Here is a 19,456-nt window from a genome sequence, read left to right on the forward strand (position 1 = left end):
AAGGTCAAATCTCTATAAAAGCGAGCACTTGTGGCTATGATTTTGATAGAGGAATTAGCATATATAAGCTCCTTCAATAGGGTTGGTCTTCTGTTGGTTTTGGTCTCTGGATTGAACATCTTTTTCTCCTGCTCCTATTTTCAATTGCATAACATGAAAAAAGCCTATGAAAAGAGTAAGCTTTTCTGGAATCGATTCCAATTTGGACTCTTCTCAGTTACAGGTGATGATAATCAACATGGAATGATGTGAAACAGAGCAGATAACAAAGAGTGTCTCAGATTCAGTCAAAGTATATCAGATAATGATGGAGAGACCTTTCGACACTAGTCACTAGAGTTGAAGAACTGTTTCTACAAAAGATCCTGAGGGAACCATTGGAAATTGAAGACCACCAGAGTCAATGTAATGTGTCTGTCTTTTAAAAGTACACAAGAAAAAAAATATAAAAAGGGTGTGAACTGTAAAACTCAGTGTATGTAAGCAATGTATAATAAATTTTAATTTTAAAAAATAGCACTCAGATTTTCTGGAAATTTAGTTCTGACCCCATATATTTTATATTCTCTGCATTGCCCTGAAATTATAAAACCCAATTAAAACTCCTTCGCTCGCGTCTGTATACTCGTTCATCTTCTCCAGTCTTTACCCCCTTGGTGTCTCCGGCGAAACCCACTACGACAGACTATGGCGCTCGAAATCGAAGCTCGAGAGTAAGATTTCAACTTTTTCTTTCAAAACCCTAGCTTTCGTTTTAGTCGCACTGATTGAATTATACTCCAAGAACCATTGTTTACGAATGCTCAGACGGATCCCTAGGTTAAATAAAAACCTCTTGAATCTGCGTCTATCTATATCCGCCATTCTAAATTTCTGTTTTTTTGAATCTCCCCATATTTTGTTTAAGCATTGCTTCTTCTAAAGCTAATGCCTTCTAAATATTTTAGTCACCAAGCTTTTGATGTTATACCTCAGTGTTGGGTATACTTCATCCCTAATTGCTCTCTATTGTGTTTTTATATCTCAGTGTGATAAAGATTATGCTTCAGTTCTGCAAAGAGAACTCCTTGAATCAGACGTNCTCTGTAGAATTATAAGTCACACGTCATGTTGTCTATGTTACTAATATATAAATGGAATCAACATATGTACCCTTACTCATTTCTTAAAATTTACATACACTGGTGTCAGGCCTACTCCCTCCAGGAACTCNTGAGACGTTTATTTCTGATATTAATAGTGGAAGATGGGACTCTGTACTACCTCAAGTTTCTCAGCTTAAGCTTCCCAGGAATAAGCTTGAAGATCTTTATGAACAGGTATATACTATTCTTTACTTTGTGGATTGTATAAGTGAATAAACATATGTTTTGTTGAAGCATCTTTCGTTCAACAAACTCAAGTTTGTCTTTTTTTAAATCTATTTGGGGGTTATTTATTCAGATTGTGTTGGAGATGATAGAGCTTCGAGAATTGGACACTNATCTATCGCAAAAACTTTAATAGCTTGCTTAGCTTATAGGCCTATGATTTGCTGTTCATAATTATCTTTGGGTTCTCATTATTTGAGGTCTTGTCTAATTTTCATATCTTGTTCCTTGTGCTGGTGCAGTTTGGTAAAAAGAGTCATGCCGAATGCGGTAGATTTTCACTAGATGGACAGTTTCTTGCATCTTCATCTGTTGATGGTTTCATTGAGGTANAGTGATGGGTGTGATGAAACAGGAGCAACCAGAGAGATATCTAAAGATGGAGCATCTTCTAGTCAGAAGCTATTTTGATCCGCATGAGGTATGGAAGCTCTATTATGCTCGACTATTCAGTATCATATTTAGTGTTATTTTGTGTGGTTGCTGTATCACCTAAGCATGGTTATCCGCAACTGTTCAGAAATTTAAGCAATATTAGTATATCTGTTAGAAATTGTATGCCTCTTGCATATTCTATACTCTGATTCGTGTGCCTTTAGATATCTTATAAAGTCTTAAGAAGAACCAATTAAGGGTCTTAGGTGCTGAGCGGTTAAATATGAAGTCGTTTCTAGATAAGGGTCTGAAACAATTATAACACATGTTCCGTGTTTGTGAGGACAATAGTACCTTTACATTTTATTACCTTCTATCTGATTAGTCTTTTGAGGTGCAGTTGTTTTCATGTAATCATTTCCTTGTGTGTTTGAAAATCATGTTTTGCTGATTTTACCATTGTTTCTAAGGCTTATGGAGACTCGACTAAAGAGAGAAAACGTGCACAGATTGCTCAAGGTTGGCCATTCTCCTCTATTTGTTAAAAGAACAATCTATTTTCTTATTAGTAAGTTGTTTTGGGGTTAATTACCTGAAGCAACTAAGTGATGTTCTGGAATTTTTCTCTCTATAGCAGGCTAAGAATATCTTTTGACATGAAAAAAGATATGACGGGAACTTATTCCCTATTTAATGGTTATGGAGTTTTTGTTGTCTCTTGCTCCGTATGTGTACTCAAGGTTTACTTATTGGTTTTTCTCCTACTCTGTCAGCTGTGGCTGCCGAGGTTACTGTGGTACCACCTTCACGGTTAATGGCTTTGATAGGTCAGGCTTTAAAGTGGCAACAACATCAAGGTGAGCATCTATGGAACTGTGGATCTATCAAACAGCTCTGTAGAATTATAAGTCACACGTCATGTTGTCTATGTTACTAATATATAAATGGAATCAACATATGTACCCTTACTCATTTCTTAAAATTTACATACACTGGTGTCAGGCCTACTCCCTCCAGGAACTCAGTTTGACCTCTTTCGTGGGACAGCAGCTATGAAACAAGATGTAGATGATACATATCCTAATGTTCTTAGTCATACAATAAAGGTTCATATCTATCGCAAAAACTTTAATAGCTTGCTTAGCTTATAGGCCTATGATTTGCTGTTCATAATTATCTTTGGGTTCTCATTATTTGAGGTCTTGTCTAATTTTCATATCTTGTTCCTTGTGCTGGTGCAGTTTGGTAAAAAGAGTCATGCCGAATGCGGTAGATTTTCACTAGATGGACAGTTTCTTGCATCTTCATCTGTTGATGGTTTCATTGAGGTAAGTTGATGGCGGCTTGTATGATAATACTAGTTAAAAGTCTTTAAGCTAATACTGTGACTAGGATTACTCAGACTTGAAAACCATTACAGGTATGGGATTACATTAGTGGGAAGCTGAAGAAGGATTTGCAATATCAAGCTGCTGTAAGCTCTCGTGTCTCCTTTTATATTTGATTCTAACTCAGTACGGGTCAGATGAGCTGTTTGTATTTTTACTGAAAGATAAAATCCTTATTGCATTTGAGTCTTGAACGGGTGGCAAGTCCATGAGAACGATATGGTGGATTACTTTTTTGCTTTCTGTTCCATAAATGTCGCAAGTTAAATTCCTGAAGCACCAAGTATATGGTGGATTACTTATATCTTTGAATTCCAAAAATATTTCCCAATAAAACTCCTTATGCACCAAATATCTTGTCCGAGGCTACCGGATACACAAAATATCAGCTTTGGATAAAGAGTCTCATTCCATCCCTCTTTACTTACAATGATTAAATTCTAACAGGAAACTTTCATGATGCATGATGACCCTGTCCTTTGTATAGACTTTAGCAGGGATTCAGAGCTACTTGCGTCTGGGTCACAAGATGGAAAGATGAAAGTAAGTTCCAGTTGCATATGTTTCCTTTAAGTTGATTTTATTCTGACTATTGCAGCAGCTTAGTAGATATTTTTTCTTTCACTCATTGGTCCCATATGAATTCTGATTGTATACAATAAGAATAAACTAGACTTAACTGCATGTCCCTTTTGCAGGTCTGGCGTATAAGGACTGGTCTATGCATTCGTCGTTTTGACCGTGCACATTCCCAAGGAGTTACAAGTCTGTCCTTCTCTCGGGATGGAAGCCAATTACTGAGTACCTCCTTCGACCACACCGCAAGGTATTATGTTATTCTTACTTATGTGCTTGCAATATGAATCTCATCCAAGCAAAACTTGAGGCTCTATATTTCTTTAATGGTTGAAGTTTCTGTTAACTTATTGCATCAATTTTCTTCTCTATTAGTATTTCGCCTTTTTATCTGGTAAATTATGCAAGTTGATTGCTGGTTGATAGGGCTTCTGGTCGAGTGGTTTTTCAAATTCACATTATATTTTTTTTGGTTTATTTTATGCAGAATCCACGGCTTAAAATCTGGGAAATTGTTGAAAGAATTTCGCGGTCATACATCTTATGTAAATAACGCCATCTTTACAAGTGATGGAAGCCGTGTAATCACTGCCTCCAGTGATTGTACAGTGAAGGTACATTGTATTAGTATATTCTTGGGCTTTGGCTTTCTTTCAGTGTTTCTCATTTGGACTCTCCGTTCAGCCGTGTAATAGCAGTCTTGATTTCTTGCACAGGTCTGGGATTCAAAGACGACAGATTGTCTACAAACATTTAAGCCGCCACCTCCTTTACGGGTATATTTTCTCTTACAGATTCATTTACATGTAGCTCTTTCTGATATTTTGTTTCCAAGTCAACTCTTTGGTTACCAAATCTGTATTTTGAATTCTAGGGAAATGACGCATCTGTCAATTCTGTTCATCTGTTCCCTAAAAACATAGAACACATCGTTGTGTGCAACAAGACATCATCAGTATACATCATGACGCTCCAAGGACAGGTGAATATCCAGCAAAGGTCTCCTGCATATCAATGTCATCTGTCATGCCAATACTTAGTTTGTTCACATGGTTCTATATTGTTATTTTTTGCAGGTTGTGAAGAGTTTCTCATCCGGTAAGAGGGAAGGAGGAGATTTTGTAGCAGCATGTGTATCTACGAAAGGAGATTGGATATACTGCATCGGTGAAGACAAGTAACACTCTAACCTCCTCTATCTATCGTTTTATTTTTGGATAACTACCAAGAGTTTGATTTCAAAGGATAATCTTATGGTCCCTTTCTTTTCTGGTTTCATCTACTGCCTTTGATGTTTGTAACAGTGGTTTGCGCTAACTTGCAGGAAATTGTACTGCTTCAACTATCAATCCGGGAAACTTGAGCATTTCATGATGGTAAGTTATATCCAGAATGCTCCGAAAAAAATTTGGACATTGAAATTTGAAAGTTGTATTCGAGATAAACACATAATATCAATTCCCTAGAGTATATGTAGTCCCTACTGTTTTACATATTTGATTCAGTCTATTCTCCATTTAGAGCTCAGATTATCATCCTTTACTCTGTTAATACTTGCCTAAGTTGTCTAGTCTATCATTAGACCTGGTTTCTGAATAGTTTATGCTTATGACAGGTGCATGAGAAGGATGTGATTGGTGTAACACACCACCCGCATAGAAATCTCCTTGCTACCTATAGTGAAGATGGCACAATGAAGTTATGGAAGCCTTGAGTTGTCTCATCATCAAGCCTAGCTTTGTATGAATTAATCTCCTTCTTTGTTTGATTGGCACTCTTCTGTCGAATTAGAACTAGTGTAAGTTATGTAAAACATCATTGCCGATACAAAGAACTTGGATTTTGGGGATCACTACTCTCAAACAATGAACCAATATATCAGATTTGAAAGAGGCTATGTGACATGCAGCATTTTTCTAATATTGTGATTCCTTAGCCTTTGACATGTCTTCTTCCTTCTCACTTGAGTCAACTCTCGTGATTCATACCTAGCCTTGGGGAACAATGGGAGTCATATTCTCTTAGCTTGATGAATTTACTCACAGGTTAATTTACAAATGATACAATAACTGCTCTCCCTCGAGACCAATTAGGTCCATTACAACGGGAGAAAGCAGTGCATCTGGCAAATTATTCGAAAAGAAAGAAATTGTTTCTCTTAACAAATCTAAGAAAATTATTTTTAAAAAGAAGAAAGAAAAAAAGAAGGAAGAAGAGTTTAGAACTTTAGATCAGTAGAATAGAATGTAACTGTACTAGCCAGACGTTGCCATGTCCCTTTGAACCTACAAGATATTAAGTTGTTAACAGTCAACAAAACATAACACAAGTACGGTAACTTTTATAAACTAAGATAAAATTATATGAGATGGTGTTGTGTTGATACAAACTTACCATGAAACCTCCCAAACAAAAATGGCAAGACACTAAGCTCCAAACCATGAGAAATCGTCATCAAAAGCATAGGAATCAAACCCAGAGTACAAGGTGGTACTATCAAACGCCAAGTCATTAAATGGAGACAGAATGCTACTGTCCAATAGCTTATCTTGGTCGGTCTGATACTGAGGAGGCAACTCACTCCCACTTACACCGTCTTCGTTTCCGTGTAAGCCATGGGGTTGAAGTAGACCTCCTTGGGTCTCGAACCCGCTGGTGTGAGTTGGTGCTTGTGTATTCATTTCTATCTGTGTATGGAGAATGTCGTCTTCCTGATTATTTACAAACACTGCAGAGGGATTATAGAAGTTGTAACCTGACCCAAATTGCAGCTCTTGGTTAGGGTTTGATCCATAAAGCATTGGCCTTTCGTCTACAGGCATCATAGCTTGTCCACTTACAGGTGGAAGATAAGTATAGCTGTTATTGAACTCAGGAAGCACTAATTCTAGACCATTCTCCTCTGGTCCTAAGGCAATGTTTGGGTCTACAACACCCTCCTCGTGATGAGTACCGTTGATGTTATATTCCAGCAGAGGGGCATCAACATGATTCATATCAGGTAAAATGTTTCTTTGTTCAGCTTCAGGTTGTTCCTCCTCTTGTGGATTGACAGTTCCTGATCTGATCCTCGGTCTTTTCCTTCTGCGATGTTTCTCTGCTTTATCTTGATCTCTTATTGAATGTGAGATGGCTGTTGCTTGCTCTTTTTGAATCTGATTTCTTCTACTGTCTTTAGATGAAACAGAACCTGAAGCATCCTCTGCCCCATCAACATCATAATCACTGTCACTGTTGATCACATTTTTCCTCCTGTCAGCGTTATTACCCCGTCGATGTGTCTCAGTAACATTAGAGTTTCCATTGTCACTGCTAGGCTGCTGAATCAGGGACTCCTCTTGGTTCAAAACCGCCAACCAAATCGCACTCTCTTTAGCTGTCATCTTGTCCTGTAAACATTTCGACTGGCGAACATGCCTCTTAATCTTTGCAATATCAGGCGACATGTGATTGATCACTGCTGTTAAAACTCCAACCTTCCACATCTTCTTGAGATCGTGCGGTTTCCTGTAAGGAGGACTCTGGCTTTTAGGCAAACCAAGTTTCACCCACCATTCTTCATCCCCGGTTGGCCACCAAGGCGGAGGAGTCCCTTTCTCCAACGGAAACTTCCTTTGCGGAGGATCACAATGCTGCATCAAAGAAGATAACAAAGACCCTAAAGTTGCATCTTGCAGATCCTGCAGAACAAACTGCGAGTTCTTATTCCCATCTGATTTCCCAAAAGCTAAACACTCCTCTTCGTATTTAGCAATAGCAGCTGGTCCGTTCTTATCAAACTTCACTTTCTCTTTCCACCAAGCTCTTATATTATCAGAGGAACCACTCACAGGTTTACCCTTTTCTGGTATTATACCATACACAAAGCCACGAACTTTGCAGACTTCCATCAGCTTCAACATGTACTTAAGTATACCATCTTGAGCTCTAGACATTTTCTTCCTCTGCGCTTGATCTGAGATTTTCTTTGGCATCTCCTTCGTTTGAGCTCCTTGAGAGCCAACTTTTTGTCGCTCCTTGATCCTCTTAAGCCTCACACGATCTTTCCACATCCGTCTCTCTAAATCTTCCGCATCAATCTCTTCGTCGCTCACATCAATCTCCGCCACATTATCACTAGCTAAGTCATCAGGCTCATTCTCCATCCTATCACACAATAATACAATATACAATATTTCAGCTGAATCAAATAAATTAACGAACTTTAAACAAAAAGCACCACTTTTGTTGTCAACCAACAAATAAAAATCAAATTTTTATTTCATGGATTCATCAATTTGGATTAAGATTTGAACCTAAGGGCTAACTCCGTCCAATGATTCCTAAAAACCCTAAATTCAACAGGGGGGATATGAAAACAGCAAATCAATGGAATTTGAATCAAAATGTTCTTCCTCACCTGATGTCTGCCACGGTCATAGCAAGATCACCCATTTGATTCGATCAAAATAAAAAAACTCTTCAACAACAAAATCTGAACCGCCGAAACTGAATAAAAATTTTAGGGTTTTTTTTTTCTCTTTCTCCTGTCGTCGTTCTCAGGAGGAGGGGGAGGAGGAGAGTAAAAAATGTCTGCGAATTGGGAGAGGCAAAACGATTTAGTCGGACCAAATCCTAAGTATTGTTTTGTCTTTGTGGCAATAACTCAAAGGACCAATGTTTTGTTTTTTTTTTTCCCAATTTTTAATACTAATTAATACTATTAGTATTTTACTATTTTTTATTCGTTGCAAAAACAAAGTTGATTTCTTCTCTTTCTGTTTGATTTTTTTAAAAATGTAAAAAAAATATTTTCTTACTTTATCTGTAGTTTTTTTTTTAACTGTTGTTGTTGTTACGAAACAATATTCCAGTTGATATTTTTAACCCGAAATAATGGAATGATTTCAGCTAATAAATATAGTAAGATCACTCGACATAAAAAGACAGAAATATGCGTGGATATGATTCATTTCTAGTGTATCTATTTTGTTGGGATTTTTTTCTTTTCTTGTTAGTGGTTTATGAGAAAAATTTGATTGGCTCAAGAAATAGAATAATGGTACTCTTTCGTTACTTTATTTTTTCTTTTCTTGTTTTCGTGAACCACGAGTGTACTGTACTATAAAGGAGAATAAAAAAGTTTTGAGTTGATGAATTTGTAAAAAGTGAAGTTGCAGCAGGCATAATTGGGACCAGTTTTGCATTTACAAAAAAGTTGCAGCATGATTTTCTTGTACGGCTACCTTTTTAGTATACTAGTAGTATTTTGGTTTGTCAATAGTTTGGTACAGCTCATTTAGTCATTATAAATACTACAAAACATAGTATTTAGTCATTGTACATTTGTATAACATTACGTTAATCTCGCTTAACGTGCTCCAGTACAATACTTAATACTATAATTCAACCGTACCAAATTTTTTAAAATGGACCCAATGGCGCTATTAACTTAAGACTGAAAGATAGAGAACCATCAAGCTATAAACTAGAAACTAAATTCTTTGTTTGTAAACAAACCAATTTCTTATACAAAAAGCCTTATAATTTTAGTTCGATTATTTTATTTTAATCCCTCATTCATTCTACTTCTAATTTTTCCAGCGGTTATTATTTCATTTTCTTTAGTTCTAGTACACATATTAAAAGCTTAATTTGAATAATACGTGGCTTAAGAGTAACTAACTAACAACTTTAAAAAAAAAAAAAGCATTTCCCACGTGGCAAAAAAAAAAACAGAACAAAAGCAAGTACAAAGGAGTTGACTTTTCGCTTACAAACTTTGACTCTCCCGACAAGAAAAAAAAAACCTTAAGATTGATCAGAGAAGGATCTCAATCGACTCTTCAGTTTCGTTCTCTTTGATTTCGATAGATTTCGCATTTGCTTCTCTCACCAATTCCAAAACTTCTCAAAGAACAAATTCATATGGTTTCATCATAGTTCAAACTTCAAAACATTATTATCATCGTCTTCGTCTTCTACCCAAATGCCACAGTGAATAAAAAGTCTGACTCTTTCAAGCTTCGTTTCGTGATCTCTCTCATGGCGATACCTTCATACCTCTCTCCAAAATTACCTTTTCACCCTTCGACTAAACTCGTTCCGAGTCGACTCACCTTCTCCTCCTCCTCCTCTGTTTGTTGTCTCTCAGTAGACCGTCAAATTAACCACTCCTCCGTGTCCAACGAAATCTCCGGTTTACGAGTTGTCATATCCGCCGGAGGCACAGCCGGACACGTCTCTTCGGCGCTAGCAATCGGAGACGAGCTTAAATCCGCCGACCCACTATCTCAAATCCTCTTCATCGGATTCCCAAACAGCATGGAGAGCACGACGGTCCCTTCCGCCGGATTCGATTTCTCAGCCATCTCCACCGTCGGATCATCATCTTCCCGACCATTCCTATGCTTCACCTCTTTCCTCAAATTCCCTCTCCGCTTGATCCAATCAACCTTCGAGTCCTATAAAATCCTCCGCGAGTTCAAACCCCAAATCGTCGTCGGCACCGGAGGACACGCTTCTTTCCCGGTTTGCTTCGCCGCCGTGATCTCAAGAACCAAATTCGTAATCCAGGAACAAGATTCAATCCCTGGAACCACTAATTGGATTCTCTCTTACTTCGCCGACACAATCTTCGCTCCTTTCAACTGTACAGTCACAAACCTCCCCAAAAGAGTCGCAGCCAAGTGTGTCGTTTACGGTAACCCTATAAGACAAGCGCTTAGAAGGTACTCGTCGAAAGGAGCGGCGCGTGTGAGCTTTTTCGGACAGTGGGCTGGAGCTGTGTCGGATGCTAAAGTTGTGCTTTTGCTTGGTGGGTCTTTAGGAGCCAATGCCATTAACATAGCTTTGCTTAACTGTTACTCGCAGTTGTTGTCTGAACATGAGAACTGGTTCTTTGTTTGGCAAACTGGTGTTGAAGCTTTTGATGAAATGGATAGTCTCGTTAGAAGCCATCCTCGTCTCTTTCTATCTCCGTGAGTTTTATATATACTACATTTTCAACTCTTGTGTAGTCTCTTTAAAAGACTAAAGTTTCACACGGTAACTTGTAACTCAAAATGTGAATCTTCTTTGTTGGGTATAAGGTTCTTGCGATCGATAGGTGTAGCTTATGCGGCTGCAGATTTGGTTATCTCTAGAGCCGGTGCAATGACTTGTTCAGAGATCATGGCATTAGGAAAACCTTCTATTTTGGTATGTTTGAATTTGCTACATCTTTGTCAGGTCTTAGTCAGTTCTCATTCTAAAACATTTTGAATGTTGCTTTTGGTTCCTTAGATACCATCACCACATAGCGATGAAGGGGATCAAATAAGGCATGCTTCTTTAATGGCGGACAGTGTGGGATCAAAGTTAATAACAGAAGAGGAGCTAGATTCAATCACTCTTCGAGCTGCCATGGAAGATATTCTAGGTAACTAAAAACTCCACAAATCTGAAATTGCAATGATCAAACTTGTTGTTCCTCTTTGGCATTGTCTCATTGAATTGGTACCAAATGATAGGGAATGAAGAACTGATGACAGAAATGAGCGAGCGTGCATTCAAATGTGCTAAACCGGACGCTGCATCAGATGTTGCTAAACACATTATTTCTATTATCAATTCCAAACATAAGTAGGTCAAAATATATGTGTATGATTGATGAGATTTTGAAGTAACTCTCATTGATTTGTGTTTTTTTTTAACTCCACAAGTTACCGATTTCGTGGATATGTTATATAACATCACTTCAGAAAACAACAACGAAGATACAAAATTTTATGAACTTTCGTAGTATAGTTGCTAAAGTTACTAATGTCGTACGTGTCATCATCGTCTGGATTCGAATGTTTAGTAACGTATTGACAAAAAAAATAAGATAAGAACAAGATTTCAGAATCTTAAAGATATTATATATTTTTGGATAAAATTGCGCCGACGTTTTATCTAATTTCACAAAATATAGTAATTAATATAGTCGTTTAAAATATCAAGTCATTTAAAATTAATTATTAATTAAAATAATAATAATAAAAATGAAATTTTCTCCCTAATTGGCTCGTTTGAACTGATTCTTTTGTTGATAAAAAAAAAAAAAGAATGAAATTTTATTTTTGTCAACAAACCGTAAATATGAAACTAACAAAATTTATTAGTTTAAATATTAAATCATACGTTTTAATTAAATGAGATATTTTTTTTCCAAAAATAAACGAAGTATTAAACTTCCAAATAAAAAATAGATAGAGATATTTTTAAGCTTTTTTCCCACTCTAATTTTGTGGCAAAAGGAAATTTAAATTGAAAAACTCAAAACCACACAAAATATTAGAAATTGAGCAGACAACAACGACTCAGTGAGAGATGAGAGATCTTCCCACCGTCTATAAATAACCAAACATCTCCGGCGACATTTGTGGGTGATTTGCGGTGGTTATGGATGCTCTCCGATTCGAGTTTAGTTCAGCTTCCCTCACTTCCACAGCTGTCGCCACCACTTCTTTACGCAGTCACTCTCGGCGCTTCTTCTCCTCAGTGCGACTCGGCCGAGTCGTCGGCTCATCATCTTCGCCGATCGCAAGGACGACGACGGTGAATGAAATCTGCACGGCGGATGAACTCCACTACGTTACTGTTCCAAACTCCGATTGGCGCGTCGCTCTCTGGCGTTATCTTCCTTCCCCTAAGGTACCGACATATATATATATAAGAGAGAGACATGTACGTATAGATGTACTTATTATACGTATTTGTATACACTTATAGGCACCAAAGAGGAAACATCCTTTGCTTCTATTGTCTGGGATTGGAACCAATGCTGTTACATACGATCTTTCCCCTGAGGTAACTTTTTGTGGTTATGATTTAGTTATTTTAGACGTGAGCTTGTAGTGTATACTGAAATGGATTCTTGGAACACAAGTTTGTATGTTGAATCTGAAAGTTTTATTTTGTAGTGTTCCTTTGCAAGATACATGTCTGGTTCTGGATTTGATACATGGATTCTTGAGTTCCGTGGAGCCGGGTTGAGTTCTCTAAGTGTTGATGCAAATCTTGATAACCAGCAGTGGATTGTCTCAAATCTATTGGAGAATCTCGTAAATGTATCCGAGAGACTGGAAAATGTTCTTGATGCAGGTTGATTGATTCATTACCTCTTGGTTTGTTCTGTTGAGAACAGAGAAGAGCATCTTTTGTCTATTTTACTGAGAAATAACCTGCAGGTTCCAAGATCATAGGACTGCAAGACCGTCTATCTAAGAAAGTGGGAGATTTCAAGCAGCGGTTTGAACTTATACCTCATTACAATTGGGATTTTGATAACTATCTTGAAGAAGATATTCCTTCTGCGGTGAGGTGACACTTCTTGTTTATTCTTCTTAAACTTGGAGGACACTTGCTCACACGCTACTATTATAGCTATGTATCTCTAATTGTATGGCGTACGTGTTGGTCTCAGATGGAGTATGTGAGGAATCAAACCAAGCCTAAAGATGGGAAGTTGCTCGCGGTTGGTCACTCAATGGGTGGTATCTTGTTATACGCCATGCTCTCAAGATGTGGTAACCTTCTCTTATAAATCATATAGACTGATATTTTTCTTTGTTTAAAATGTAAAGTCATTGTCACATTTTGGCTCAATCACGTTTCTTCACTAGGCTTTAAAGGAATAGATTCGGGGTTAGCTTCTGTCGCCACTCTCGCATCAACATTAGACTATTCATCCTCAGTAACACTCCTCAAGTACCTATTACCCATCGTAAGTACTCACGAACCAATCATCGTACTGTTACACTCTCTCAGAAAGGGAAAAAATGTTACTGACTAAGTGATCTTAAAATGTCGTTTTGCTTCAGAAAGCGCCTGCAGAAGCTATTAACCTGCCTATCATACCAATTGACACAATGCTAGCCATGGCTCACCCTCTGATGTGTCGTCCTCCATATCCTTTGTCCTGGTTAACCGCTAATATCTCTGCTCCTCAAATGATGGAACCCGAAATGATTGAGAAGCTTGTTTTGAACAGCTTATGTAAGTACAAACTACTTTCTCAAACTTCTGCACATATTTATTAGCTACTGTTTTGAACATATTGACGTTAACGATAATGTTATTCTGAGAAACAAAACAGCCACAATACCAGTTAAGCTTCTCTTGCAACTAACAACAGCGGTGGACCAAGGTGGGCTGCGTGACAGAACCGGTACTTTCTATTACAAGGATCATATTAGCAAAACCAATGTGCCGGTCTTAGCTCTTGCAGGGGACTGGGACATAGTTTGCCCCCCTGATGCTGTATACGGTAGTTACTCTACAACATATTTAACCGCGAATTCAAAATTTTGTTCTTCTAATACATAACGGCGTGCGATGGTGTTGATCTGGTGAGCAGATACTGTAAAGCTGATTCCAGAGCATTTAGCTACTTTCAAAGTTTTGGGATCACCCGGAGGTCCACATTATGGCCACCAGGATCTACTTTCTGGTCGAACGGTATGTATGATCAACTCTTCATTCTATTTATTACAAGTCATATTGGTTAAAAGTATTCAACCGTTCAGTTCATTCTCACTTCAGGCACGGAGCGAAGTATATCCTTTGATAGCTCGATTTCTTCAGCAACATGATGAGAGTTAAGAGATAACCGAGATTTCAAATGGATTTGATTCTTGTTTCTGTATATAAAAGAAGGTACACACATTCATGTATACATATCTTCACACATTTGGGAACTTTGTACTCGGAAAGCAAAAGCAAAGTAGTAAAGAACTGAAGTCTAGTTATATCTGACTGGTGAAGATTTCACTTATACATTTTAACTTGTTTAAACTAAACTCATGTTTGGGTAGATTACACTATAGATACATCAACATCAACATGATGTTACTTGCACGTAACAATCTCATCAATTTCATGTGATCATATAATGCTAGATCTACCTAACATTTTTTGTAGTTGACGACCTAATTATCACCAACAAAACATGAACGAATCCACAAGCAATGTGGGGTTCACAATGTCTCATGAGAGACTTTTCCATAGGTTGGTTATACAAAAGTTGTAAACAGCAATCATGAATTAAAAAAAAAAAGCCCAAAATAATCTAACATAAGATTTGGTTCTTTCAAAGAAAAATAAATAAATAGTGATTGGTTTCAATCCCAAAATGAGGAATCATCATCACAGGAGGAGATATACCCCCCTCTCTAATCTAAGACTTAACGTACGGCATCGTTTTACAAACAGGACAAGAGTTCTTCCTCACTAGCCATTGTTTCACACAGTGGATATGGAACCTGTGCCCACATTTTAATTTCCCAACCTCGTCCTTAACCTCATACTCGTCCTGACAAACAAACATACACATGAACATTTACTACTGCTTAAGAAACAAATCTGTATTAGCACCAAATCTAAACATGGTTCTACAAAGAACTGATATGGACTAAGAGCAATGAAACCAAACTCTGGACTTACTTGACAGATGATGCACTTTCTGTCTTCAACTGGTGTATCTAAACGGAATGGTTTGACTTTCCGTAGACAGCTTTTGATCTGTTTTTCACTAAGTCCAGTGTTCACATACCCAATTCTATCACCAAGCTCCAAAAGTTGCTGTTTTCGAAACCACAAAACAATCACAACACACACTCAAGAACCTAAAGACATCATCAGCTTTTTGTATACTTGTACTTTGTACAAGAAGACACCTTAGTTACCTCGTATGTCATGTTATCGACATTGAGCCTCAAGTCACGGAAGCGATCGTCTGAGCTTACTACCCCTCCCATTACAAAACCATTCTGCAGCATCATCATCTGCAACTAAATGAAACTAAACAGATAAATAAAACATTGCACAAACTCGATGATATTGATCTCTAAGACCTTAAAACTTAGTGTAAAAATTAGAAGAAAAAAAAACAATCAACCTCAGCGAGCCCATCAGGGTAGTAAGGTTGACGTAGATGACGATGATATCTATCACTCTGTTCAGCCCGCGATGTCAAAAAGGTTGAATCAGAATCGAAATAAGGATTGGATTCTTGATTGAGAGATCGTCTAGGAAAAAGAGAAGAACCCTGCAATGTATGACAACAGTTGAGTTAAAAAGACACTAAGAAGAAACACAAAAACCAAAACCTCATATGATCGATCACTTGAAACTACTACATAACCTTTTAAGTTTTACTCCACACAAAAGAGAAAAGCTTGTGAGTTCCAAAATTATCGACTGAATGGAATTATAACAAAAAACAAAAAAAACGAGGGAATATATATATATATTCCGATGAAAAGACGATATACTTAAATCAAAACCAAAGAAACCCTAATGCTAACTAACTAGAAAGATAGAGTCAAATCAAATATTCTCAAGATATTATAACTAACATATTAGATATATATATAAACTCTAATATTTCAGCAATACTCAAAATTTTTAAAAAATCAAATTAAAACATATAGAAGGCACAAAAATGAATGAATAATAAAAATGGAAACTTTAGCATAAAGCATATAAAAAGTTAGAAAATTGTGAAAGTAAACCTCTCTCTGTTGTTGGTTATGACTGGTTTTATTATCACCATCGATTTTGCGTCTCACCGGAATATTCCTTCTCGGAGGATCTGACTCGACGGTTTCAACGGAGCCGCTGACAACCGCATCCGTTGAAAACCCAACTCCAGGTCCGCACCAGACATCAGGAATCGCCGCGCAACCAACGCCGCTACTGTTAGTAGACTCGCTCAAGATCTTAATCGAACCGCCGCCATTGTAGCTGCTGCTAACTTTGTTCTTGTTCTTATTCTTCGTCTTCTTCTTGATTTTGTGATTACTACTATTCGGCGCATCCCAATCTGCTGAAGAGCGAATCACAGCGGGAACGGAAACTTGCTGAGATGCGGAGGTTGTGCAGCCGAGAGCACGAAACGACGACGTTTGGGTGAAACCGTTTGGTTTCTTTCTGGTGGTTTCGTTCGTTGTTGGTAAGAGGAAGAAGGAAGACATGGCGCGGCTGCTAGGAGGTTTGGGGAGAAGAGGCTCGTCGGCGGTGGAAGTGGTGGGTTGGAGGTTTCGATGATTCCTAGGTCGTTGGAGTCTGATGTGTTGACCTATTGTCGTCGAAGAAGCCTCTGCAGAAACTGGCATTGTCTTCTTCTTCTTCTGGAGAGGAGAACAGAGAGATAATGGAGAGAGAGAGAGAGAGATAGGGGAAAAAGTAAAAGAGAAAGACACAGCGCGGGGAAGAAGGGTTTAGTGAAACTAATTAAGTAATTAGTACGTTAACTGGTAATCAAAATCCACTTTTTCATTTATTCTAGTTTGTGTTTGAAGTCTTATTAATTACCAAAGTGTCACCGAAATTAGATATTTTTATTTCTTGTCACATGTCTGTCTGTCTGTCTCATGATGTGTGGTTTATACTTCTTTTGAGTTTTTAGGGCTTTTTAGCACTGTTTGCTATGTTTTTGAAATTGTGAGGTTATTTACCTCTTTTTTTAGAGTTGGACCGCTCTCTGTTTTTTTCTTACTTCCTAGCAAAGTATCAAGAATTGACTTGATTTGAATAACTCTTTTTTTTTTTCTTTTTCTTTTTGGTTTTGTTTCAGAAACGAAGATAGAATTGAGGAAATTTATATTAATAAAATCCTTTATGAGGAAAAAAAAAAAATTGAGGAAATTTTATTGTCTTTTTGCTTGTATAAATAGAAAAAATGTCTCATGTGTCAACTTTTACCTTTTTTTTTTCTCTTTTCTTTGTCAGAGGTATTTAAACATTTTAGGTATTCGAGGTACGAAAGACAAGAAACATTAGAGGGGGTCACACAACAACTCGCAAGTCAAAAACACACACAAGTTATCTAGTATCTAATCTGCCAGTTGTGTTTACACACAAAGTATATTGGTCCGGATTTGCTGCAAAATATTAGTTGTTTAAGCAAACTACCGTCATTGAGATTTGAGGGAAAAAAAATTGAAAAGTAATATTTTAGTTTTCAATTTTTCACTTAATATTAACTGATATTTTTCACTTAATAGTTTAGTGAATATTAAAATTAGGATTTATCACTTAATTTTTATCAATTAATATTTTAATGATAAATCCTAATATTAATTGAACAGTGAAAAATATTAACTGATATTTTTCACTTAATATTTTAGTTTTTTTTTTATTTCTTAATCTGATTGTGTATTAATCAATATAATGTACTAGATAAGGCCCGCGTTATTACACGGGTAAAAATTAAAAGAATATATTGATAATAATTAAATAGTAATATACATGTTTTTTTATTTTATCTTGTAACATTTTAATATTGAATATGAACCTTTCATATTTCATTTTAATACTCCCTCAGTTCCATTATATAAGAGTTGTAAGATTTTTTTGCTCTATTTTATAATAATTTCTCAAATTTCTATGTATAATTTTTATTAATATAACAATTTATGACTATTTGAACTATGCATTATATTTTTCTATTGGTTGAAGTTTTATAAATAACATAATATTTACTGTTTATTAATCTTTGTATTTTTACCCAAAAAACTCTTATAGGACATGGAGTGCCAGTTAAATATCTATATCATCATAATTAACCATATTTTAAGTTTAATTATACATTTCATCTTATGCATAGAACTAAATATTTTATATCAAACACAATTAATACATCATATCAAACCTATATATCTTAGTAAGAATTGAAAATATAAATAAAAATTAAAAAATATAATTCGCAAAAAAACTGAATCAACATTATTTAAGATTTCTTTGTTATGTTATTATCTCATAAGTACTAATTTTACTTCATGTCATAATCAATTTTAAATGAGTGAAATTTATAAAATAAAAACAGATATAAAGATATAGAGACATTCTCATTAAATAACTGAAGATTCATTCCTATAAATTATAATCTATTTTGAATTATCTTATGTTTTAACATATGCATTACAAAAATACATGTGTTGAGATTATAAAATCAAACATAAAAAATATTACTAATATTCTTAAATGATACATATTAATATTTGAAAATTTTTAAATCTGGAATAAATTCCATCATTAGACATTCAGTTTAGTAATCACATTTAACTATCTATTTCATCGTAAAACCATAATTCACTTCTTCCTAGATTAGAGTTAAAATTTTAATTAAAAAAAAAATAACATGAGCATCATATGAGATTATATGTATATTGGTTAGTATTTAACTTTAATGATAAAAAAATCAGTAAAAAAAATCAGTTAACATCCACAAAAATTTTGGAAATCCAAAAATATCCTAAATATTATTCTTTTATATGTCATAATTTCATAAGTAATACTTTGTCAATTTTCATCAATTAACCAAAAATTCATTCCTACAAACTCATTTTTTTTCAGGCTTCTCATATTACTACATGCAGTAAAATCTTTAAAATAAAATATGTAAAACTATACTAATACACATCATGTATTAAAATTTTCAGGCTTCTCATTAAAATTTTTTATTTTTTAAGTTCATTACTCTTTCAAGGTTTTGTGTGCTTACTTACAATAAAAATCTATATATACATTTTTGAAGTACATTTTGGGTTATACCCTTTTATTTGTACTTATTTAAAAATTTATTTACAAAATTAATCCTTAAAAAATTCGAAAAATAACATTACTTCAGATTTTGTTTCTTAAATATTTTTTACATACCATTCCAACTAAAAAAATACAGCATAATCAATATGGAAACAGAAACTATGATACATCTAACCACACTTTCTATTGTGTATTGAA

General features: G+C 35.9%; 5 protein-coding genes across 6 annotated transcripts; 3 read left to right on the forward strand and 2 right to left on the reverse strand.

The window, feature by feature from the left end:
• On the forward strand, positions 606–5,606 carry LOC104712990 (suppressor of mec-8 and unc-52 protein homolog 1-like). Its single transcript, XM_019230079.1, has 18 exons — positions 606–713; positions 1,028–1,085; positions 1,218–1,319; positions 1,444–1,495; positions 1,700–1,791; positions 2,216–2,264; positions 2,519–2,602; positions 2,748–2,851; positions 2,987–3,073; positions 3,166–3,219; positions 3,581–3,676; positions 3,832–3,959; positions 4,197–4,323; positions 4,426–4,485; positions 4,584–4,691; positions 4,786–4,886; positions 5,034–5,085; positions 5,325–5,606. The coding sequence occupies exons 1-18, from the start codon at positions 688–690 to the stop codon at positions 5,421–5,423; spliced, it is 1,479 nt and encodes a 492-aa protein (XP_019085624.1). The 5' UTR covers positions 606–687; the 3' UTR covers positions 5,424–5,606.
• LOC104712991 (ETHYLENE INSENSITIVE 3-like 3 protein) lies at positions 5,715–8,345 on the reverse strand. The gene is made up of 3 exons (XM_010430007.2): positions 8,109–8,345; positions 6,104–7,855; positions 5,715–5,994 (listed from the first exon to the last, which is right to left on the reverse strand). Exons 1-2 carry the CDS (start codon positions 8,141–8,143, stop codon positions 6,136–6,138), a joined length of 1,755 nt encoding a protein of 584 aa, XP_010428309.1. The 5' UTR covers positions 8,144–8,345; the 3' UTR covers positions 5,715–5,994; positions 6,104–6,135.
• On the forward strand, positions 9,483–11,462 carry LOC104712992 (UDP-N-acetylglucosamine--N-acetylmuramyl-(pentapeptide) pyrophosphoryl-undecaprenol N-acetylglucosamine transferase-like). Its single transcript, XM_010430008.1, has 4 exons — positions 9,483–10,668; positions 10,780–10,888; positions 10,973–11,108; positions 11,200–11,462. The coding sequence occupies exons 1-4, from the start codon at positions 9,734–9,736 to the stop codon at positions 11,313–11,315; spliced, it is 1,296 nt and encodes a 431-aa protein (XP_010428310.1). The 5' UTR covers positions 9,483–9,733; the 3' UTR covers positions 11,316–11,462.
• LOC104712993 lies at positions 12,113–14,511 on the forward strand. Its single transcript, XM_010430009.2, has 10 exons — positions 12,113–12,364; positions 12,443–12,520; positions 12,634–12,814; positions 12,901–13,028; positions 13,137–13,239; positions 13,336–13,436; positions 13,534–13,708; positions 13,809–13,979; positions 14,070–14,170; positions 14,255–14,511. Exons 1-10 carry the CDS (start codon positions 12,113–12,115, stop codon positions 14,312–14,314), a joined length of 1,350 nt encoding a protein of 449 aa, XP_010428311.1. The 3' UTR covers positions 14,315–14,511.
• On the reverse strand, positions 14,662–17,052 carry LOC104712995 (E3 ubiquitin-protein ligase MBR2-like). Of its 2 annotated transcripts, none has more exons than XM_010430010.2 (5): positions 16,225–17,052; positions 15,609–15,758; positions 15,397–15,501; positions 15,155–15,292; positions 14,662–15,023 (listed from the first exon to the last, which is right to left on the reverse strand). In XM_010430010.2, exons 1-5 carry the CDS (start codon positions 16,825–16,827, stop codon positions 14,889–14,891), a joined length of 1,131 nt encoding a protein of 376 aa, XP_010428312.1. In that variant the 5' UTR covers positions 16,828–17,052; the 3' UTR covers positions 14,662–14,888. The 2 variants fall into 2 exon arrangements, with proteins under 2 accessions (XP_010428312.1, XP_010428313.1); XM_010430011.2 differs by having other exon boundaries at positions 15,397–15,495; positions 16,225–16,827.

The sequence above is a fragment of the Camelina sativa genome, chromosome 9, assembly GCF_000633955.1.
Source record: "Camelina sativa cultivar DH55 chromosome 9, Cs, whole genome shotgun sequence".
Classification (NCBI taxonomy): Eukaryota; Viridiplantae; Streptophyta; class Magnoliopsida; order Brassicales; family Brassicaceae; genus Camelina; species Camelina sativa.